This window comes from Sinohyriopsis cumingii, chromosome 2 (assembly GCF_028554795.1).
Source record: "Sinohyriopsis cumingii isolate HCF-2022 chromosome 2, ASM2855479v2, whole genome shotgun sequence".
NCBI lineage: Eukaryota > Metazoa > Mollusca > Bivalvia > Unionida > Unionidae > Sinohyriopsis > Sinohyriopsis cumingii.
Window position 1 is genome coordinate 146,274,540 of NC_142962.1, and position 25,913 is coordinate 146,300,452.

A 25,913-nucleotide genomic window follows, 5' to 3' on the forward strand; every position below is an offset into this window, starting at 1 on the left:
TAGCAGTATAATTGTAACTTTTGTGAAATAATCTGGAACAAGGTTATGTATAAACATACAATTAAATAAAATCATCAATCGGACATAAAGTCTAGTATCTGAAAATTTAATATGTTCCATGTATAAAAAATCCAATCCTGGACATTTACCTTCTTTTTGTCTTGCTATTGCATGTTGGATCTCAGATAGTGTGATTATTTCAGTATGATAGGAAGGAGTATTCAATGCTGAAAGAACACACTTCTTATTCGATTCATTTAAATACTACTGAGTAAGTCTTCAAAATGACTTTTCCACCTGTAGCATATATTATTTTGACCATGGTTCTCATCAATGCAGATTGGTAGCCTATTACATACTGGGATAAAGTTCTGTGTAGCTTCAGAGAGAACAAATTGCAGATCCTATGTCTCAAAGTTGAACTCTGTTTCCTCTGTTTAATCAGTATAAAACTATGTTAGATCATTGGTACAAGTAAAAAAAACAACTGTATCAAACATTTAAAGAAATCTGATAAACTGATCACTACTCTACCAGAAATCTTATAAAAGTGTTAACTGCTTTACCAGAAATCAGATAAACTGGTGACTACTCCACCTGAAATCTAATAAACTGGTCACACGATACCAAATTGTATACATCAGAAGTCTGAAAGAACTTGATCCTTGAAGATTGCATTAAATCATTTAGTGTCAGAAAATCACATGATGCTGGTAACATTTCAGCAGTACCATATACTGTACTCTGTCAAGTTCTGTAACATTTACCGGTTACAGCTTTCAGTATCTCAATACACCATTAAACATTTTCAGTAAAATCAGGGAAACAGGTGATTTCCTGCCATTGTGGCAAGAAGCAACAGTTGAAAACATTACCCAAACCTCTCCAGCTATCATCCCCCAGTATTTACAATTGTATTTGCATAATCATTGAACAGAAAGACGCACACAGCTCTGGTATCTTGAATCCATCAAACTACCATCAGATTTTCAGTGTATATTCAGATGCTAGAGAAGCACAATTGATTGTCTAGTCAGACACGAAACATTCAGCACTGAAGCAGTATTATCAGATCTCAATCATTCATCACAGAAGCACAATTGACAGACAAGTCAGACTTGAAATATTTGTCACAGAAGCACAATTGACAGACAAGTTAGACTTGAAATATTCATAACAGAAGCACAATTGACAGACAAGTCAGACTTGAAATATTCATCACAGAAGCAGTTGACCATCTAGTACTTGAAACATTCATCATAGAAAGTACAATTATAAGTCTAGTGAGAGAGAATTGACAGTATAATTAGACTTGAAAAATTCAGCAGAGAAGGTTATGTGATTTCTGTTGGCCTATGCAGACTTGGTTCTTTGTTCTCTGACCACATTGCTCTTCATGACTACATTGTGTTAGAATATGTTGAATTTTGTCTTCACACACACTATTTATTTATCACCCCTTTTATAGCAAGTGTCTGCTGTTTTTTGATCCAATAAACTACACATTTCTTTTTCTTTCTTCTCTTCCATTTTTGTTGTTTCAGAATGAACTACGATGACTAAGAATGCTAAGCTTGCTAAATGCAAGAATGCAAACCAGTGAGAATCTCATGACCCTTGCATATACAAAGTGTATGTCATCAGCTATGTACAGCATGCATGACAGTTGGTCAGCAATTACATGGTTGACAGTTCTAAGGAAAACTTAAGAAGCAGGGACTGGTGAGGGAAATCAAATATGGTAACAGAGAGGACTAATGTTTTGAATATATGAAATTCAAGGACCAAGAGTACTGATGTTTTCAGCCAGAGTACTTGTTGGGACACTGTTACATCTAGATAGTTTTGATAATTTGATGGAGTTTCCACTCAGTTCTAGGCAGCTCAGGTGGCACAAGTTCCCTGCATGTCCAAGAATGGCTTTAGGGCCTGTACATCCAGTCTCAAAGGGTTTGTAAATAAATACTTTAGGGTGTTTCCACCCAATTTTAGGCAGCCCAGGTGGCAGGCATAAGTTCCCTTGCATGATTGAGCATTTCTTTTGGGTATGTAAGTCTTGGTTCATGGAATTTATAAATGACTTGAATGAGCTGTGCTGTCTAGCTGCACCTCAGTTTTGATGCTGTTTTGGCTGCTGACTGGCTTTTGATCCATACCATCTGGCTGCACATCAGTTTTGATGCCAGGTCTGCTGCTTACCATTCTATCAACCATAGGACTCTTGATCCATACCATCCAGTCATGCTTCAGTTTTGATACTGTATTAGCTAGCAACCATACCATCCAGCCATCAATCCAGTTTTTTTAAAGTGACAACTTGCCTTCCATTACATATCATCAAATGCCTTGTCAAGTTGAGCCATGGAACGTTAACATTACCAGGGATCTTATTGATAGATCCATCTGTCTGGCTTACATTACCATTACTTCATTAGTACAGCTAACTAGATTGCCATCTGTATGCCCAACACCCTGTCTTCTACATTAGTTTATGAGGGTCAAGATCTCAGTTGTTTTTTTATGAAGAGGATGTCGTTCCTTCCTTCTCTTGCTCACAGTTGGGAAAAAATTGAGGAATTTGCCAAGAGTCTATCTGCCAAGCCCAGTGACCTAGGCATTTCCAAAGCCTTTCTTTTTTTCTGAGAGTCAGCTTTCCATGTTCTTTGCAATCTTGCTGGTATAAGACATATTCTAATGCCTTCGTCACAGATCTCCCAGCATAAGACAAGAACTACACTTAAGTCAATCTGACTTCACCTGCTACTGTACAGTGGATAAAGACAATCTGCACACCATTTCAGAGCTTCTGCACAATGGATAAAGACAATCTGCACACCATTTGAAAGCTCATTCGCACTATAGTGGCCATGTTTTTGTTCTTGGTCTTGGTGTCTCTCATTTTTTCAGGCTTTCCGACTAGGTCAGCAATGCACATCCCTCCATGACCCAGTGAACCTCCATTTGGGATTTCCTCTGCTGTTCAATGGCAAGATAAAGGACTTTTGGAGGTAGAACCGCTCCACCATCTCTCTTTGTAGCAGCCATTGCCTTATACATCATCTTTGATTCACCTTCAACTCAAAAGCCAGCTGTGATCCCAATCCTTTGCATGCAGACAATATGCTAATCATTTTCAGAGACAGTGTTATCAAGGCAATAGTATACGAAGCTTCTCCACCCCAACACCTCTGTTTTCTCGCCTTTGACTCATGTCCCTGATGTCCCACAGACAACTATCTGGTAGGCACCCAACTCTTTTTTGTTTTTGAAAGAGCATTGGACCAGTCTCTTTCAGCCAAGAGAGTGGGCAATCCAACTTGTCGCAGAGGGGCTTTGGTCCTCATTTTGCCAACCCCTCCCCTTTCGTCCTCTCCTTTCCTGATGGAAGTACCTTTGGTCTCAGTAGAGGACACACTTTTATAGCAAGAGATCCAGACACTCATTGAGAAGTGGTCAATGGATATTGTTTGGAATCCACATTCTCTGGATTTTTCCTCCAATCCTTTTCTGATTAGGATGGTCAGCGGCATTCACGATGGAGAGAGCATGATCAGTCTGCCTCACCATATGTCTGAAAAAATTTCCATCTGCCTTGATCTTATACAGATATTTTCATGTTCCCTTCCATCAGTCCTTACAAATTGTTGCAGTTTACATACAGAGGAAATTTATATAAGTTTCACATGCACTCCCAGTCTGAACGTAGTCATTGTGTCTTTATGAAACTGTTCCACTGTATCAATGAAGATCTCTGCTCATGAGATAAGAGTAATTTCTGTGAGCCTTGCCTTCACCATCATATTTCTGTCAATGCCATTGGTTGGCATGCACATACAAAGTCAACCTTCCTGAGTTTTAACTGTGAGACTTGGCTCCACAGGAACAAACTCTGGATCTGGTTAACTCATTCACCAAGTGGCTACCAGACTCAGTTGACATGAGCTGAACCTCTGGACAAGCACCTTGTGCAGCTTTCGCTGGGTTTGACCAGAAATGTTATGCAGTAAAGTAGACCTTGTTATTTCTTCTTTCTACATTGCCTTCGGTTGTGCTGCTCGATATTAGGGGAGTGGATTAACCTTCTTAAGAGGAATCAAATATTCTCCCCCAAGAGGTTACCTGGAATATAGATTGGATGCTCAACATGCCCTCTGCTTATTGCCTATTGTCCTAATGTTCACTTGATCAGGGAACGTATTCAAAGGAGAAAGAAACTTTTTTGTAAATTATGTTTCTCCTAGAATACTTATCTGTACACATTACTTTAATACCCTGTCATCTTCACAGCAATGTGAGCATCCTGTTACACAGTGTTCCACTCAGTTTAAAGCAGCACCACCTGTGAATGGCAAGGGAGTTAATGGGCAAGAATTATTGTCCTTTGTCTATTATAGACTGAAAAGATGAATATTTTGTCTTTGGGAGGACTGGATTCAGAAAGTAATAGGCCTTATATTCCCAACATTGATGTGATTAGGTAAACATTCTAGAAGAAACATAATTTTCTAAATTATTTGTTTTCCTTTGGAATATTACTTTTTATTTTGTCTCCTAGACACAAGTCTAGCATTGTGTAGGGGCCCATCTGGATCAGTTGTAGATTTACCATCAATGTAGACACACCATACTGTCTGTGATTATCTTTCAGATGATAATTAGTTCGCAGTCCCCAACTTCCAGCTTTGCCAGTTTAAACAGGATGTTTCTTTGCCATCCCATTCTTAGAAGTTCAAGGAAACATGTTCACAAGCACCAACTTGCTTCCTCTTCCTGCTTTCGTTTCCTGCTCTGTCAATGGCCTCTTAGACATTTTTAGCATCAATAAATCTGCTTGACACAAAAGACCAGTATATCTTTCAAGACAGCTACTACAGCCTGGTCAAGCTGTTAAAACATGATACCAAAGAGAAAAAACTCGCATTGGCCCTCTGACCTAAAACATAATTAGTTCATCCAGTTTTGACCCATCATCTCATTGAAAACCTTTTCAGAGACAATGATGCCATGCCCATGTTGCCCTTTATCTGATACCCACATAGGGTGAAGTCTTCATTCTTTCATACTTCACAAAGGAATTGGAGACACCCTGCCCTGACAACCTTTGGCTCTGACTTGAATATACACTCTCCTCAATAAAAGAGTTGAGTTTCTTTGCAACACAGCCCTATTCAGGCCCTTTCAAGATACCAGTTCTCTCAACCAACATATCTGGACACATGAGTTCAGCTTTGTTAAACCAAAGAGGGTCCTCATTGATGCTGGGAAGGGAAACCAAAAGCACAGGATGAACATCATTTTGTAGCAAGACTCGAAATCCATTTTTTTGCTCTTGCTTCAACTCAGATTCCTGGTCAACAAGAAGAAATCCTAGTTCATTCAGTCTTGTCTGTTGTCTTCATCTAAGACATTCCTTGAAGATCACCTTAGTGGTGACATCCCTCAATATGTAGAGTCATATCTTGCCTTGGGAATTTCTTAGAACAAATCCTAGCTTATTCAGTCTTGTTTGTTGTCTTCATCTAAGCCATCTTCATCTTGGGTCTTCTCAGTGTGGCTGCAAAATCTTCTGTCCTATGCCACTAGTTCTTGAGACCTCTGTAAATCACCCTCCTATTCTCAATGGCAACCAAAACTCTGCCTTCTAGAACTAGTGATCAAAGTTTCAGACTATATGGATACCATCTCAGCAAATGAGAAAACCATGCCTGGTTTGCATCATGTTGCTTGCCAAAAGTGTCAACTGCCAGGCATCATAATCTGCATGGATGCCAACACAACTGGTTAGGGTGCCCACCTCCTGCCATCCTTTCAAGTGGCAAGGGTTTGGCCCCTTCATGAATGCATGCATTTCAGCCATTGGACATGAAGGCTGTAGCAAATGCTTTTTGGTTTGTGGTGAAGATGCTATCTGGAAAGAGCATTCTCATTTTTTCTGTCCTCTCAACTGTGGTATGTTATTTCAAAAGACAAGATAGAAGCCAGTATCCAGATCTCTGATTTCCAGCTTAGCCTCAATTTTAACCATTCTTTTGTGATTAGATTCTTAAGTACAGTTGTCCACAGAATCATATTATATGGTATGCGGTTGATCTTGATCTGCACTATACCAGTTTACCAAACGTTCATGGATATGTTCAACAAGAAGACCATGGCCAGCTCTTTGTTTCAAGCAAAATTTGACACTCCAGAATTTTTGTGTGTTCTGGTCAGCCCCTAGAATGGTTCCTATTCATTTGAAACCTTCACTCTTTCAAGATCATCTGTATCATCAGCAAATGTTTTTGCTTTTTAGGTGAATTACTGTGGGAGGCAGAAGATGGAAAATTCCTGCGGACTGATTGGAACACATATCAGCCACGAGCGTTGCCTGACTTGGATGGAGATGGAGTACTAGATGTCCTGATAGCTAATGGAGGATCACCTGTCATACCTGCAGCTGTAAGAAATTATAGAGAAAATGAGATTTAATGTCCTATAATCTAAGTAAACTGGCAAACATTTCCATGAAAATGACTTTTACAAATCTATAATCAAGATTGGTTGGATGGAACATCATGGATTTTTTTAACAAACATTAAAAGTTGCACTATAAACTTTATGAATTCTGTCTTTGTTGGCACTATAAATTCCCAGGTGGTCACTTTTACAAATTTGCTCTCAAAGGTCCTTATAACCTTGATTATCTATTGTATCAGACAAAAGTTGTGATCCTCTTATTTTCCATTCTGGATATGACCTCTAGTCAACTTAAGCCATTGCCTATGTGTTAATTCCCTTTTACTGAAAGTTGTCTTTTCAAAATAATAGAACATTGATTTATTGCTAAATGGTGCATTCTGTTTGTTCTTTTAAGAAATGTAAACGCTTACATCATGTACACAATCATGAAAATAATTATCCTAGCTGACATCAGTGACATTGAGGCAGCAATATGAAGACAACAGTGCAAAACCCTAAATTTTCATGGTGTCTCAATGGTTAAGGTGTTATATTGCTGACCAGATGGTATATATTTATGTTCCTATTAAGGTACTGGATCACTGGACAGAGGTTACATATTTGATTCCCATTACGGTATTAGATCACTTACCAGAGGGTACATATTTGATTCCAATTAAGGTATTGGGTTGCTGACCAGAGGGTACATATTTGATTTCCATTAAGGTATTAGATCACTTACCAGAGGGTACATATTTGATTCCCATTAAGTTATTAGATCACTTACCAGAGGGTACATATTTGATTCCCATTAAGGTATTAGATCACTTACCAGAGGGTACATATTTGATTTCTATTAAGGTATTAGATAATTTACCAGAGGGTACTTATTTGTTTCCCATTAAGTTATTAGATCACTTACTAGAGGATACATATTTTATTCCCATTAATGTATCAGATCACTTACCAAAGGGTATATATTTGATTCCCATTGATGTGTTAGATCACTGACCAAAGGATACATATTTGATCCTTTTAGATTGCTGACCAGAGGGTAAATATTTGATTCCCATTAAGATATTAGATTACTGACCAAATGATACATATTTGATTCCCATTAATGTATTAGATTGCTGACCAAAGGGTACATATTTTATTCCCATTAAGGTATTAGATCGCTGACCAAAGGGTATATGATTTCCATTAAGGTATTAGATCACTTACCAGAGGGTACATATTTGATTCCCATTAAGGTATTAGATCACTTACTAGAGGGTACATATTTGATTCCCATTAAGGTATTAGATCGCTGACCAGAGGGTACATATTTGATTCCCATTAAGGTATTAGATCGCTGACCAAAGGGTACACATTTTATCCCATTAAGGTACGAGATCACTTACCAGAGGATACATATTTGATTCCCATTATGGTATGAGGTCACTTACCAGAGGATACATATTTGATTCCCATTAATGTATTAGATCACTTACCAAAGGGTATATATTCGATTCCCATTAATGTATTAGATCACTGACCAAAGGATACATATTTGATTCCCATTAAGGTTTTAGATTGCTGACCAGAAGGTAAATATTTGATTCCCGTTAAGGTATTAGATTACTGACCAAACGATACATATTTGATTCCCATTAATATATTAGATTGCTGACCAAAAGGTATACATTTGATTCCCTTTAAGGTATTAGATCACTGACCAAAGGGTACATATTTTATTCCCATTAAGGTATTAGATCTCTGACCAAAGGGTATATATTTGATTTCCATTAAGGTACTAGATCACTTACCAGAGGATACATATTTGATTCCCATTAGCGTATTAGATCACTGACCAAAGGGTACATATTTGATTCCCTTTAAGGTTTTAGATCACTTACTAGAGGGTACATATTTGATTCCCATTAAGGTATTAGGTCGCTGACCAGAGGGTACATATTTGATTCCCGTTAAGGTATTAGATCGCTGACCAAAGGATATATATTTGATTCCCATTAAGGTGTTAGATCGCTGACTAAAGGGTACACATTTTATTCCCATTAAGGTATTAGATCACTGACCAAAGGGTACACATTTTATTCCCATTAAGGTGTGAGATCACTTACCAGAGGATACATATTTGATTCCCATTAAGGTATTAGATTGCTGACCAAAGGGTACACATTTTATTCCCATTAAGGTATTAGATCACTGACCAAAGGGTACACATTTTATTCCCATTAAGGTGTGAGATCACTTACCAGAGGATACATATTTGATTCCCATTAAGGTATTAGATTGCTGACCAAAGGGTACACATTTTATTCCCATTAAGGTATTAGATCACTGACCAAAGGGTACACATTTTATTCCCATTAAGGTGTGAGATCCCTTACCAGAGGATACATATTTGATTCCCATTAAGGTATTAGATTGCTGACCAAAGGGTACACATTTTATTCCCATAAAGGTATTAGATTGCTGACCAAAGGGTACACATTTTATTCCCATTAAGGTATTAGATTGCTGACCAAAGGGTACATATTTTGTTCCCATTAAGGTATGAGATCACTTACCAGAAGATACATATTTGATTCCTATTAAGGTATTAGATCACTGACCAAAGGGTACACATTTTATTCCCATTAAGGTATTAGATCGCTGACCAAAGGGTACACATTTTATTCCAATTAAGGTATGAGATCACTTACCAGAGGATACATATTTTACTCCCATTAAGGTATGAGATCACTTACCAGAAGATACATTTTTGATTCCTATTAAGGCATTAGATCACTGACCAAAGGATACATATTTGATTCCCATTAAGGTTTTAGATCACTTACCAGAGGATACATATTTGATTCCCAATTAGGTATTAGATCACTGACCAAAGGGTACACATTTTTATTCCCATTAAGGTATTAGATCGCTGACCAAAGGGAACACATTTTATTCCCATTAAGGTATGAGATCTCTTACCAGAGGGTACACATTCCCATTAAGGTATTAGATCACTTACCAGAGGATACATATTTGATTCCCATTAAGGTATTAGATCGGTGACCAAAGGGTACACATTTTATTCCCATTAAGGTATTAGATCGCTGACCAAAGGGTACACATTTTGTTCCCATTAAGGTATGACATCACTTACCAGAGGGTACACATTTGATTCCCATTAAGGTATTAGATCTCTGAACAGACAGTACATATTTGATTCACATTAAGGTAGTAGATCGCTGACCAAAGGGTATATATTTGATTCCCATTAAGGTACGAGATCACTTGCCAGAGGGTACACATTTGATTCCCGTCATCAGATTGTGCTGAATCAGCTACAGTCATATATCCTTGGGCAAGACACTTAATTCTACTTGTCTGAGGACAATAAAACCTTGAAAGTGTTACTGTGTTGTAACACAAGCCCAACCCTAAATCTGTAGTCACCAGCAGATATATTGCTGTTCTTTTTTTGAATTAAGTGAATCAGATGCTCAAAATTCTGGTCATAATAGTTTGTTTTGATAATGATTACTAATGCCAAGATTTATCCAAATCGCACTTCTTCCCAATAATTTTGACAGTATCGGTAGCATTTCTTTGACAAATTACAATATATGTTGATATCATTAGCTTACCTGGCCTAATACCAAGTCAGCTTATGGTATGACCCCATGTTTGCCATGTATCATTTATCAACTGTCAAATATTTGGTATATGGTTACCATAATTAAGAACAGAAATGGCTTTACTAAAACAACTCAAAAGAAAATGACCAAATTTGAAAGAAAGTATTGTGGCTTGAAAAACTAATTTTTTGACACAGGAAGCTGATCAGCCACCAAACTAACCATTGTCACTACAAAGAGGGAAACCTTAAATAGCTTCTTCTCAGAAATTGTTGAATTTGACTAAATTGAACAAATGCATCCTGGCATGAAGGGTTTTCAGATTTTTATAAATATTTCTGATCCACCATAAAATATGATTATCATTGCTGAAAGTAGAAAACCTTTAAAAATGCACTCAACAGGATGTGACCAAATTTGACAGCATCCTGGCATAATTTTAAAAAAAACTTTTGTACAAAATGATTCCAAGCTACTATCATATATGCCCACTGTGACTAAAAAGCTTTAAGTGACTTCTCTCAAAAACTGCTGGAAACATATTTCCAAATGTGAAGAAGAAAAAAACATCCTGGCATAAAGGGATTTAAAATTTGTGTTAGTGATGCTGATTTGTCTTCAGATATGGCAACTGTTACTGAAATAGTAAATTAAAAAATTGGTAAAGATATGTCTGTCAACCATTTGAACTGGATGCTAGTTTAAAGCCAATTATCCATTGAAAGAATAAGGCCAGTTTCCATCATGCTAGTACTGTGGAAAGCCAATTGGGAATAAGGCCAGTTCCCATCATGTTAGCACTGTGGAAAGCCAATTAGGAATAAGGCCAGTTCCCATCATGTTAGCACTGTGGAAAGCCAATTAGGAATAAGGCCAGTTCCCATCATGTTAGCACTGTGTAAAGCCAATTAGGAATAAGGCCAGTTCCCATCATTTTAGCACTGTGGAAAACAAATTAGGAATAAGGCTAGTTCCCATCATGTAAGCACTGTGGAAGTCCAATTAGGAATAAGGCCAGTTCCCATTATGTTAGCACTGTGGAAAACCAATTAGGAATAAGGCCAGTTCCCATCATGTTAGCACTGTGGAAAGCCAATTAGGAATAAGGCCAGTTCCCATCATGTTAGCACTCTGGAAGTCCAATTAGGAATAAGGCCAGTTTCCATTATGTTAGTACTGTGGAAAACTCTTTATCAGCTTAGAAATTATTACACTCATCACTTATATATTTCTAAATCTCTGTTCTGAAAGTCATAACTATACTGTATTTGGAGAAATTTCCATGTTGTTAAAAAAATTTAATATCTGATTTTTAAAAATACATTTAATGTGGTCAATCCTGCAATTATTCCAAAATATTATTTTCTATTCTGTAAGGTTAACTCCTTCTTGCAGCTTGTGACAAATCCTTCTTGCAGCATGTGACTTGGTCATGTTGAAATTTATCTATGACAGTATATTGAACCTATATGATTTCAGGTACACAATCGTACTGCTGGCAGATTGATGGTGTTTTCTGGGGCAACTGGAAAGCAACTAGGGGAGCGATACCTGGAGATTCCCCACAGCAAGGAGACTTACATGAGTCCTGTCATCTACAAAACCAAAAGTGGCAGCAAGTACATTTTATTTGGAAGTGGTGGCGAGACTGTGGAAGGTACAAAACCTATTCCATGAACAATATTTCATCCTTACTCTCAAGTAATCCTGGGACCCCTCATTGTATCACTTGTGTATAAGTATCACATTTTGAGTAATGTTAGCAATGTGTTTTTCATTGGCATTAATAATCATTGTTTAAAGGTTGTGTGAAAAGTTATGGCAAGTCTGATAATGGTGCAGTACATACTTAAAAGGGTTACAGGTGAGACACTATTCTATGGATCCCTTGTTCAAATTAGACAAGTGTGTTGTGGAACCTTCGTTGACAACGATAGGTGGGACACTGTATTCGGTGGAACCTCTTTTTTGAATAGACAGGTGGGTCACTGTATTCTATGGAACCCTTGTTTGAATAAACAGGTGGAACACTGTATTCATTGGAACCTTTGCTTAATTAGACCATGGCTTTACAAAAACAACTCAAAAGAAAATGACCAAATTTTAAAGAAAAGAATATGTTTTGTGGAACCCATCTTTAAACAGACAAGTCACTATTCTTTGGAACCCTCATTTAAAAAGACGTGTTGGAGATTGTTTACTGTGGAACATTTGTTTAAATAGACTGGTGACTATTCTGTGGAACCCTTGTTTAGCAGACAGGTGAGAGACTATTTTCTGTGGAACCCTTGTTTAACAGACAGGTGAGAGACTATTTTCTGTGGAACCCTTGTTTAACAGACAGGTGAGAGACTATTTTCTGTGGAACCCTTGTTTAAATAGACAGGTGACTATTCTGTGGAACCCTTGTTTAAGCAGACTTTCTTGTATGCATCATATTGTATAGACAACAGTTTACTTGCTCAGAGACATGTACCTTAGTGACAAACGCTTTGTTGTAAAAAGAAAAAAATAGCTTGTACCTAAATTATTTGTTTAAGTGATGGGGTACACCAATGATTATCTGTTATTTAACCGTATTGTATATTATTTGTTTGCTTTATGCTAGTTCCTCTCTAGAAGCTTCCCATGGAAATCTGTACTGTATTATAGTAGATAAGGGACTTCCATGGAAATCTCAGCTGTATTACAGTAGGTATGGAATCCCCATAGAAAACCCAACAGATATGGAACCCCCATAGAAAACCCTTTTGTAGTACTTTAGATATGGAACTCCCATAGAAAACCCTACATTATTATGTAAACATGGAACTCCTGTGCAAAACCCTACTGTATTACAGCAGATATGGAATTTGTTATAGTTGACATTGTTTTTTCTTTTGCCATCTTTAGCAAGACATCTGCTTAAACATGTAGTCTTACCCAGCATCCATACAACTATCCCTCCCTCTTACAACAATCTTCATGCTGATTCCATATATCTACCTCCACCCCATAAATGATTTTCAATATGCATCCATACATCTACCTCTCCCCCTTACAACAACCTTCATGCTGCATCCATGCATGTACCCCTTCCCCCTAAATGATTTTCAACATGCATCCATACATCTACCCCTTCCCCGTAAATGATTTTCAACATGCATATACCCACCCATCCACTTACAACTAGCCTCATAAAGAAAATTGGGGAAAAATCACCTCCAGCTGCTTATACATGGCTGTAGCAGTCACAAGTGATTGGATATATTTTAGTTTACATTTTTGTGAAAAACTCGGGCACAGTTGATTGGTTACATTTTAGTATACATTTTTGTGAAAAACTCAAACACAGATGAGTGGTTACATTTTAGTAACATATTTGTGAAAAACACAGACACAGCTGATTGATTACATTTTATAAAATATTTGTGAAAACTCAGACACATTTGATTGGGTGCATTTTAGTAACATATTTGTGAAAAACTCAGGCACAGTTGAGTGGTTACATTTTAGTACCATTTTTGTGAAAAACTCAAACACAGTTGATTGATTACATTTTAGTATACATTTTTTGAAAAACTCAGATACAGTTGGTTGGTTACATTTTAGTAACATATTTGTGAAAATTTCAGACAGTTGATTGGATACATTCTCAAGTGACTTCAAACTTTGATTGAAAGAGATTCTAACTCCCAGCTCCAAAACCCAAATGTTTTCAATAAACATAGGATATGACTTAATGCATGTTGTGTTAAAGATTCCACCTAAATTCAAAGATACTATCAGCTGTTAAATATTTTCTTCGGATTTTATTGCTAAACGTTTTGATTAAAGGAGAGTGGTTCTTGATTATTGTATGTCTGTCCTTAGGATTTCCATCATAATAATAACTCATAAGTTTTGTCTCTTATAGACTTTATATCTTTGTTTTATTGTTGCAATAGATTTGTCTCTGATCTATTTTTATAGATATAAATCAGAATTCACATCCACTTTTATCACTTACAAACATTATTTTTGTTGGGCATCTTACTTTGGTAGCTTTGTTGAACTAGAAAAACTTGAACTAGCTGAAAATAGTTATGAACTTGGTAAATATCTTTAATAAAAAAATAATCTTGGATCTAATGATACAAATTGTCATCTTGCATGAGTCTGTGAATGAACTTTCTTTAATAATATATAATAGAATTTATCAAAACTCATGGTGATGTTGGCTGTTTATTTCCTCTGAAGTGTCTGGTTATTGGAGCATGTATTTGGTTGAATGATGTTTGAATTGTAATGGTTTTAGAGTGATGTTGAGTATTTTAGTTGAATAATTGAGTTATCAAGGTTTTAGAGAGAAGCTGAGCATTTTAGTTGAATAATTGTGTTATCATGGTTTTAGAGTGACACCAAGTATTTGGTTGAATAATGTTTAAGTTATTTGGTTCTGAGAATTTGGTTGAATAAATGTGTTATCAAGGTTTTAGAATGACATCAATTCTTTTGTTGAGTGATTTTTAGTTATTAAGATTTTACAGTAACACTGAGAATTTCGTTGAATGCTGTTTTCAGTTGTGCAGGTTTTATAGTGATACTTAATGTTATTGTTGAATAATTGAGTTTATGTATGGTGTTTGAGTATTTAAGATTTCAAAGTGACATTGAGTACCTGGTTTCATGATGCTTGAATTATCAATGCTTTAGAGTGATGCTGAGTATTTGGCCGAATGATTCTTCTGTTAACATGGCTTTTAGAGTTATCCTGGGTATTTGATTGAATGATTCTTCTGTTAACATGGCTTTTAGAATGATCCTGGGTATTTGGTTGAATGATTCTTCTGTTAACATGGCTTTTATAGTGATGCTGGGTATTTGGTTGAATGATTCTTTTGTTAACATGGCTTTTAGAGTGATGCTGGTTATTTGGCTGAATGATTCTTATGTTAACATGTCTTTTATAGTGATGCTGGGTATTTGATTGAATGATTTTTGTTTACATGGGTTTTAGACAGATGCAGGGTATTTGGTTGAATGATTCTTTTGTTAACATGGCTTTTAGAGTGATGCTGGTTATTTGGTTGAATGGTTCTTTTGTTAACATGGCTTTTAGAATTATGCTGGGTATTTGGCTGAATGATTCTTTTGTTAACATGGCTTTTATAGTGATGCTGGGTATTTGGCTGAATGATTATTTTGTTTACATGGGTTTTTGACAGATGCTGGGTATTTGGCTGAATGCTTCTTTTGTTAACATGGCTTTTATAGTGATGCTGGTTATTTGGCTGAATGATTCTTTTGTTAACATGGCTTTTAGAGTGATGCTGGTTATTTGGCTGAATGATTTTTGTTTACATTTGTTTTAGACAGATGCTGGGTATTTGGTTGAATGATTTTTTTGTTAACCTGGCTTTTAGAGTGATGCTGATTATTTGGTTGAATGATTCTTTTGTTAACATGGCTTTTAGAATGATGCTGGGTATTTGGCTGAATTATTCTTTTGTTAACATGGCTTTTAGAGTGATGCTGGTTATTTGGCTGAATGATTTTTGTTTACATTTGTTTTAGACAGATGCTGGGTATTTGGTTGAATGATTCTTTTGTTAACATGGCTTTTATAGTGATGCTGGTTATTTGGCTGAATGATTCTTTTGTTAACATGGCTTTTAGAGTGATGCTGGTTATTTGGCTGAATGAATTTTGTTTACATTTGTTTTAGACAGATGCTGGGTATTTGGCTGAATGATTCTTTTGTTAACCTGGCTTTTAGAGTGATGCTGATTATTTGGTTGAATGATTCTTTTGTTAACATGGCTTTTAGAATGATGCTGGGTATTTGGCTGAATTATTCTTTTGTTAACATGGCTTTTAGAGTGATGCTGGTTATTTGGCTGAATGAATTTTGTTTACATTTGTTTTAGACAGATGCTGGGTATTTGGCTGAATGATTCTTTTGTTAACCTGGCTTTTAGAGTGATGCTGATTATTTGGTTGAATGATTCTTTTGTTAACATGGCTTTTAGAATGATGCTGGGTATTTGGCTGAATTATTCTTTTGTTAACATGGCTTTTAGAGTGATGCTGGTTATTTGGCTGAATGATTCTTTTGTTAACATGGCTTTTAGAGTGATGCTGGTTATTTGGCTGAATGAATTTTGTTTACATTTGTTTTAGACAGATGCTGGGTATTTGGCTGAATGATTCTTTTGTTAACCTGGCTTTTAGAGTGATGCTGATTATTTGGTTGAATGATTCTTTTGTTAACATGGCTTTTAGAATGATGCTGGGTATTTGGCTGAATTATTCTTTTGTTAACATGGCTTTTAAAGTGATGCTGGGTAATTGGTTGAGTGATTCTTTTGTTAACATGGCTTTTAGAATGATGCTGGGTATTTGGTTGAATATTTGAGTTATCATGGTTTTAGAGTGACACCAAGTATTTGGTTGAATGGTGTTTGTGTTATCAAGGTGTTAGAATGACACCGAGTACATGATTGATTGATATTTGTGTAATTATCAAGGTTTTTCTTTTAAATATGTTATTATTTGCATGAGTCTTTATTCCTTGCATGATCAAAACCTTTTGACCTTGATCTCTAGGGGAGCTCCTTGGCATTTCCCTTCATGACTTCTGTAACTATATCATGGGTTCTCAGGCCTCTGTTTGTCCACCACAAGAGAAAGACATTATCTGGCAAAAGAAAGACAGGACTAAAGAAGGCATCTTCACCCTTTTCAGGTATTTTAATATTATGCAACATGAGAATTGCTGAGATTTTACTCATGGCATTTTAATTTTGCTTATTGTTAGAGTACCCTTGTACCCATAACTTAAAGCTTTTCAATATTGAAATATACTCCTGTATATACTCATTTATATGTCGATTTAAACTGCAGGCAGCAAAGATCCTGATCTCCAATAGCATAATGTGCACACAGATCAGGGTCAGTGTTGTTCCAATGATTACTCCAAACAAACAGCACAGACCCAGATCTGCTGGCATGTTATGTGATGTCATATCTGGGTATTTGCAGTTTGCAGTTGGACTTGTCTTATAAGCAAGTATACGTGATTATTTAGCTGCTTGTGAGTTTCATTTTAGGGGAGAAGGATGAAGATTTACCATTCAGTGGATTCTATTGTGTAAAATCTGTAATGATCAAAGACAGTAAGATAAAAGAAACATGAGGAATTTAGGTCTCATGTTCTTTAAAATCTCTGCAGGTTCTTGTGTAAAAACAGAGAGGTATGTAATTGTTAATTAATTGGTCATTTCACTTTGTAAAGGTGTAATTCTGAATTTTTGGCAATTTTGTGGAAATTGTACCAGTATTTAACCAGTTTCATCAACATTTTACCAGCATCTAACCAATTACATGAAAATTGTACCACTGTCCAATCATTGCATAGAAATTGTGCTGCTACTGAACCAATGTTATGGAAATTTTACCAGTAAATTAACCAAGTTTATGGAAATTGTACCAGTAATTTAACCAATTTCATGGAAATTGTGCCATTGTTTAATACATTTAATGAAATTGTACTGCTGTTTAATTAATTTCATGGAAATTGTACCAGTATTGAATCAGTTTTATGGAAAATGTACCATTCATTGTTTAACCAATTTAATGGACGCAGAACTATGCTTTTACCATTGGCCCCCCCCCACTCATTTCTACACTTTACACTGTGCATGCTATGAATAGGTTATATCTTCCAGTTAAATGTTGATTCACCGCATGGTAACCAAATGCAGGTCAAAACTAATCATCTTTACTAACGTCCCATTTTAATGAATGATGTATTTCCTAATACTAGACCATATAAATCTAAATTTAAGCAAAAAATTATATGCAGACAGGTTTTCTAATGCCTCGTCCAAAATGGCAATGTTAGCTGATGGTAATGCCTCAATTTGATTGAACTATTATGGCTCTTTCACAAATGTAAGTTACTTATAAGTTTAATGTTTTCCAAATATGATGCTGAAGTTTACATTATTAGTATAAATTAATAATGTCATTATGTTCTTTTTGTTAAAAATCACATTTTTAAATAGCGCAGCAAATACGGCAAGTCTTCTATACATTGTAATATATAATGGAGCTTTTAGGTGTTTAAATCAAAATCTGCCATAATTGCAGGGCATAGAAAATAAAAATACAAAATTAAGAATATAATAATAATAATAATAATGATGATGACTTTGTATAGCGCCTAATCTTTAGAAGCTCTAAGCGCTTTACAACATTAGACAACACCTATAACATAAAAAATATTTAATGACATGATTACAAATACCAAACACCAAGAAATTAGAAAACATAAAAAACATGCTGAAATATTTAAGGTAGGAAACATTATTAGGTCTTTAAGTTTGTTCTTGCAGTCAAAATAAGTGAGTTTTAAGAACAATCTTAAATGAGATCACTGTGTCTCTTTGTCTAAGTTCAGTGGGCAATTCATTCCATGTTGCTGGGCCCTGGTATGCAAAAGAACATTGTCCATATGACTTCGTTTTTGTAGTGGGATTAATGAGTATACAATTGTCAGAAGAGGAGCGTAAGTATCTTGCTGGTGTGTACACGTGGGTGAGGTCGGATAGGTATGTTGGACTGGAGTCCGTCAGTGAAACGTAGCACAGAGAACAAATTTTGTGTTTGATTCTGGATCGAATGGATAGCAAGTGTAGGGTACAGAGCAGCGGGGAGGTGTGCTCTGATCGTGGTACTCTAAGTATGATCTGAGTAGCTGTGTTTTGAACTATTTGAAGTTTCTGAAGTAGATATTGAGATGAACCAGACAGAATTGAGTTACAATAGTCTAGTCTTGAAAGTACTAATGAACACATAAGTGTTTTAATGGCATCAACTGAAAGATATTTGCGAATGGAGCTGATGTGTCTCAGCTCAAGATATGCAGCCTTGCATATGTTCATGACATGTTGGTGCAATGTGAGAACACTGTCCAGAGTGACATCTAGGTTTCATACTGACTGTGTGAATTTAATGTTGGTGTTACTGATATTTATTGTTTGAGGTAAAGGATTTGGCTGAGAAATTCTCAGTGTTGTGATCAGAATGGTCTCAGTTTTATCATCATACATCTGCAGCTTGTTACATGTCATCCATGATTTCACATCAGAAATGCACCTCTCTACACCTTGGATGGTAGCATCAACTTCAGTTGGGTGGCTAGATTTGTATATTTGGGTGTCGTCAGTGTACAACAATTGGTGAGACACTGGATGATGATCTATGACACTTGAGAGTGGCTGAGTGTATAGAATGAAAAGAACAGGTCCAAAAACAGACCCCTGTGAAACACCACAACATACTATGTTAATCTAGTAGATTAACTGGGTTGGAGTGTATTCCATTTGCAGACACAGTTTGTGTCCTGTTGACCAAGTAGGACTTGAACCATAGTAAGGCTGTATCATGAATGCCAAATACATGCTGGAGATGGTGAAGTAATATATCATGGTCTATTGTGTCAAATGCTGCAGACAAATCAAGGAGGGTGAGGACTGTAATCTTTTTGCTATCCAAAGCAGAGAGAATGTCATTAACTACTTTTAGAAGAGTAGTTTCAGTACTGTGGCTAGGGTGATATGCAGATTGTACATTGCTAAAAAGACTGTTTGAATTCAGATGAGATACAAGCTGTGATAAAACATCCATTTCTAAGATTTTTGATATGAATGGGAGATTAGAAACTGGGCAGTAGTTCTTTAAATCGTTATGGTCTAGTGTTGGTTTCTTCAGCAGAGGCTTTACAATGGCAGTTTTGAAAACTGATGGGAATTCTCCTGATGAGAGAGAGGTATTAATAACATCAGTTAGTGAAGGCAATACTGGATCTAAGCACTCAAGCTGCAGTGATGTTGGAATTGGATCAAGTTCACATGACTTTGGTGCACTCTTCATCAGGATTGTACATATGAAATCCATAGAGACAGGTTCAAATGCTGCTAATGGTTGCCACTCAAATTCTGTATGCCAGCTGTATGGTGACGAGTCAATTGAAATTGTGGTGTCAAGCTTATCTCTAATGGTTTGTACTTTGTCACGGAAGAAATTTGCAAACATGTCCGGAAGGTTGACTGGAGAGAAGGTAGTTGGAAGTGGTGTAGATTTGTTCCTTGACATTAGCTTGTTAGTAATCTCGAAGAGCTCTTTGCAGCTGGAACTTTCCATGATCTTAGTAGTGTAGTGGGCTGATTTCGCTGTATGGACTATGTTTGTGACATTCTTCTTAGCGTCATCATAGATTTGCTTTTGAATAGTGAGTCTGGTGGAAAGGCAAAGATTCTCAGCTTTACGGCAGTCTCATTTTGCAGTGCGAAGCTGGTCCCTAACACAGCTATACCATGAACACTTTTGAATTGATACTCTGCACTTGGTGGCTGGGGCATGTTTGTCAAGCAATGAACGCAGGCAGTTATTAAGTTGTTCTGCTGTAGGAGGTAAGCAAGTTGTTAGGTTTGCTTGGATGTCATGCATTAGTTTGGTTCTATTTATCATACAGAGGTTTCTCTTAGTAGCAAATAAAGGTGGAGAGTTAGGAACTGATACGTCAAGATGGCATATAATGCAGAGGTGATCTGATGCAAGTTTGTGGGATACCAGGGAGGACCGTAGAATATATCATCGGGTCTGTGAAGAATTCAGTCTAAAATGTGATCATGTTTATGGGTGGATTGGTTAACTGACTGTTTGAGGTTGAAAACATTAATGGAAACTAGGAGTTTTGATGTATTTGGGTGTCTGTCAAAGTGAAAGTTGAAATCTCCAAGAATAATCAGGTTGCCACCTATCGAATTTCCATACTCCAGGAGATTCGGAAACTGCTCCAAAAAGGGAGATTTAGTTAGCTTTTTTTTTCTACTAGGAGAAGGGCAGTATAGGCAGATAAAAAAAATATTTTAAAATATGTGTTCACAATTTCTTCATTTATTTCACTATGTTATTTTTCATACTCTAATTTTTCGTACACCATCAGGCCATAAAATAATTAATTAATTCTATCTATTTTTCGTACACAAAATTTAACATTTTTTCAGTCATCCTATTATTTTTCGCACATAAAATGATGTACTGTGAAGATTTACTTTTGCCAAAGTGATATAAAAAAAAGTATGGCCCTTTAAATTTTACAGCTAAGAATAAGAGATAAAATCATTGTTTTAGTTGCATTTTTATTTATCTGTTATTTTTATTTCATTTTGTTAAAGTTGAAGACAAGCTCCCATTTCAAACAGAAATAAATATACCAAAGTTCGATTTAGATACATCAAATGACCAGGGTATTGTTTTGCTAAGCAGGTTATGAGTAGTGACTAACTTTGGGCATGTTCTTAACTGAGGCATCGAATAGTAAAACAGAAGATTCATGCAATATAACAATTGTTGTTTATAATCATGCATGTAGGTCATTGATAATTTCTTTCTTTTATTATTGTATTTCACTGCATATTTTTGTTTTTATTTGCATCATGTTTCAAATGGCATCAGAAAAAAATGCTGATGTATCACTTAGATATGCAAAATGACTAATTTATTCTTTGCCGAGTATATTTGGTATAATCCCATATGAGAAATATAAATATTTGTTTCCTCAATGAAACACAAACCCAAATTATCTGTTATCTTTGCATAAATGTGTATCGCGAGGCATCTAATAATGAAAAAGAAAAAAAGAAACTAAAGACATATTCACCAGTTATAAGTATGTAGAAAGCCCTTTGCTCAGCTTATTCGGAAAGGGCAACTGTTTTGTTAACTGAGAATCTATTCACATTCATTTTATTGCCCTTCTTCATCTTTTGTATCGGCGAGAAAATATAATGATTGATGTATTTGTTCTGTTGTTGTCATTACAATATATATACTGCTATTCATTAACAGCTGAACAACGTCGTTAATGAGTGCTCTTGATTACATCATTGGGTGTAATAAAGAAATGCACGCATTTAAAAATGAGTTCAGAAGCCATTTGAGTTTATTTATCCAGTAAAAATCATATCTCAAGACAGGAAGACGCGAAGACCACAGACCATTGGGCAATTAATCTTATTGTCTCAATATAGTAATGCAGTAAAAACTATAAAACCCAGTTAGTTTTAATCATAAATGCAAAAGTTGTTGACTCCATGAGTTCCATATATATATAGTTAATATCTTCCAAGATCTTGGTCTGTTTGTGCTTGGGCATGTCTTTATTATTAAGTTTCTTCAGACCCCTGCCAAAGGGAGAAACTTTTCATCAAAGCATGTTCATTGTAGAGGAGTAACTATGATGTGCTTCAATACAATTGTTGAAAGTTTTTGTTGTTGTCATGTTTGGGTATTTTTCCTCAAAACAAAAGTCTGAAAACAAGAGATTTCCAAAATAGTTTATATTTATATTCGATATTAGCTCTTCATTGAAATGAAACATTAGACATTTTATTTTTTATATACACATGTATGACTAGATAGATTTACCTATCTGTAACCACATCATAATTAACAAATAACAAGAACACACTTAAAAATATGTTTGTGATGACCTTTAATGTGCCCAAGTATGGAAAACAGGCCAAATTAATGAACAACTTCAGAAAATATGTTTTTGTGAAAGTGATTTAATTGCACATGAAGAATCTGTAATTAGTAACACCTAAAGTACAAATATTTAAGGCTCCAAATATATAATAACCTCAAAACTTTGATGTTTTATTTCATTGTTGTAGACAAAACATTACCTTAGCTATTCTTTGACAGTGAATTGAAACATTAAAGTCCGTCCTTGAATGAAATAGATCCCCCTTTCCATTAAATCACACTACAACCAAGAGTGAAATGGCTCCATGCATGCCTTGCGGCTGCATCTATTTTTAGAAAGTTTTTTTTTAAAATATGACTACGCACGTTTTAATTTTCTTACAAAAAGGATTGCAAAGTATAGGTTTTAATAATTAGTATGTACTTGTAATATTGTTGCTTATTGGTTAGACATGATTTGCTTTATTTTATTATCACAAAACAAGTGGACTGTTCTGGTGTCCTAGTGGTTAGAGCATCTGCCTCTGATGTGGAAGGTCATGGGTTTGAACCCTGGCCATGTCATATCAAAGACTTATAAAAATGATACTAACAGCTGCCTCGCTAGGCACTCAGCATTAAGAGGTTAGTGTTAGGAATGGTCAGCTTGGTGTCAGGATAATGTGACTGGGTGGGACATCATGCTTCCTTTCTGCAGCATGATGCCTCAGTGCTAGACATGACTATAAACTGTCACAATGCAGACATATTAGCGATATGACAGATTTTTTTTTTAAAGCTACATGAAAAATATAAATCACGTACACACACATAAAATAATTAATGTAAGAAAATAACCTTGACCTTATATAGCACATTTAAATCTCCAACTTCGCATTGTCCAATATATTTCGGACCATAATTTTTTTTAAAATAGCTAAATATTCAATCACACGAAGGTTTATATTATGTTTCTTATAAATTCGGTATTATCCTTGATGTATGTGTCCAATGAGTTACAAATACGGCCAGTCTAATGAAGAGGTACTAGATACTGCAATGTCTACCATTATTACGTAACTGCCAGTTGACCGATTTACTTGTGGCTTCAGACTTATATTAGGAAGAATATAGCGCAAGCACAGAAGTGAAAATTTTCTCTAAAATATTTTTAAGAATGCTTTCACCAGTTATGCTCATTAAATACATATATATTTATATATTGATGTTTTAAGTTTTGAAGCACAAGTTGCTGTGTTTAAAACAATGCAACTTTTGTTTCAAAACTTATTTTCATCACGTAATGTTGACAAATAATAACTTGCGGAAATCCAACAATGATAACAAATGCTAACTTTCAGTGGAAATGAATAGCTTATTTTGAAGCTCTACTAGCAATGCAAGAATATAATTTCCTCATGATGACATTGCCTTACATTTTTTTTAAAATGGGAACCAGACTGTGATGTCGTGAACATCATCTGGGAGGCACAGGTAACAGGGTTAGATTTTTATATGGGAAGCAAAGGGTTAATCAGTTTCATGGAAATTGTGTGATAATGGAATTTTCCCCATTCAGTGTGGGTATACTCATTGTTTATGATTATATTTCTCTTACCTTATAATTGTCTTTTGAGATAATATATTTCTAATTTCCCTTTTTGAAACTGAGTGAATTAAATTATGTCATGTATCCATAATAATTATCTTGCATATTTTGAATTCCTTGAATTCATATTTGTACATGTAAGCATCCTGAGGATCTCATGAGAGATTAGTTATAATTAGTTACATGGATTATACCAGTTGTAAATTTTAAAACATTTTGTAATTATTGTTTTATGTTGTTGTTGTTATTATTATTATTATTATTATTATTGATGTTGTTGTATTTTGTCATTGCTGTTAAGGAGTCCCAGAGTTGACGTAAATGTATTCTTTACCAGTGAATAAATGAAGAGAGTACTGAATTGCAGATCAGTTGGAAATATAAAATACCTTATTTTAGATCACATTTCTCTGGTTGCAAACCATGCATTGACATTCTAATTTTAGCATGACATCTTGTAGTATGGACACTGTTAATTATGACCTGTATCATTCAGGGATTTAAAGAAAGGTGTGATGGTGCCACCATTGATAGTCGATGTTAACAGAGATGGAGCAGATGACCTTGTGGTGAACTCGTATGGCGGTTCTGTTGTGCTGCTCGATGGTAGTAACCTCCGTCAAGTCTGGACAACACCATTTGATGACATGGAATCTTACAGGTAAAAGAAAACTCTGATAATATTGATAATAGTGCAACATTTAACAGGACTAATTCACCTATACAATATCTTACTCCAGTTTATTTGCAGATCAGTTTGTATTATTATTGGCCATTGTTGATTAGTAACTACCTGCATAGGATACATCTGACTCCATCTCTGACTGCTGTTTAGGTCATTTTCTCAGCTAAAGTTACTTATAGAGTCATGCAAGTTTTATTTACTAGATGCATCACATGGAATACTACATTTTAGTGAAAATAAAGTTACCCTGGTCTGTGTCCAGTGATTTGGGGTTATCTTTATATTACACTCAGTTTCTCAGGCACTATTGCCCATTGAGTCACCTAATTTGGTATGTTATTGCATCACAAGGAGAAGTATAGATATCAGTAAAGTTAGGTAAATATGAACCATTAAACGGTTCAGTGATTATTGTTTATTTTGGTTAAATTCAGTTTCTCTTAGGTAGGGTTTGATTTGTGACATTTTCTTAGACACTGTTACCCCACAGAACTGAACAAATTGGTGTTTAGTTATACCATGTGGAACAATGCACCTTTTGGTAAAAATAAGGTCTCATTGAATAGCTAATTTTGATTAACCTTCCCATTTAGCTTGTTTTCTCAGTTACTATTTTGTGTGCAGTCAGATAACTTGGTATATCATTGCATCATGAGGATTGCTACAGATACTGATGAAAACCAGGGCACTGTGACCTATATTGGTTCTTTGACTTTGTGCACACTTTCACTGGGTTAGGGTTATTTATTTCAATTTCACCAATTTTATTTCTTGTATAGTCACATTAGTTCATTTTTAGTCATATGGAGTACTACACCTTTCAATTAAAATCAATATTTGTTAAGCTTTCCGATTAGCTCATCTCAGGCACTATTGCCTATGGAGTCAAATAATTAGTTATGTGATTGCATCTATAGGAGCACTATAGCCGTAAGTGAAAACTGGGTTAATGTTACCTATTTTTCTTGGTATAGTGTTTTGTACTTTGGTTTTAACTTTCTCTAAGTTACAGTTTTTTTTTGGTCATTTTCTCAGGTACTGTTGCTCATGGAGTCAA

General features: G+C 35.6%; 1 protein-coding gene across 1 annotated transcript in view; it reads left to right on the top strand.

Moving 5' to 3' along the window:
- Positions 1 to 25,913, top strand: part of LOC149806025 (uncharacterized) — a 91,090-nt gene that overhangs the window by 22,061 nt on the left and 43,116 nt on the right. Inside the window, exons 5-8 of the mRNA XM_089950874.1 lie at positions 6,293 to 6,438; positions 11,547 to 11,724; positions 16,635 to 16,773; positions 24,668 to 24,832. Coding sequence (XP_089807000.1) covers positions 6,293 to 6,438; positions 11,547 to 11,724; positions 16,635 to 16,773; positions 24,668 to 24,832 — 628 coding nt within the window. The remainder of the gene's footprint in view (positions 1 to 6,292; positions 6,439 to 11,546; positions 11,725 to 16,634; positions 16,774 to 24,667; positions 24,833 to 25,913) is intronic.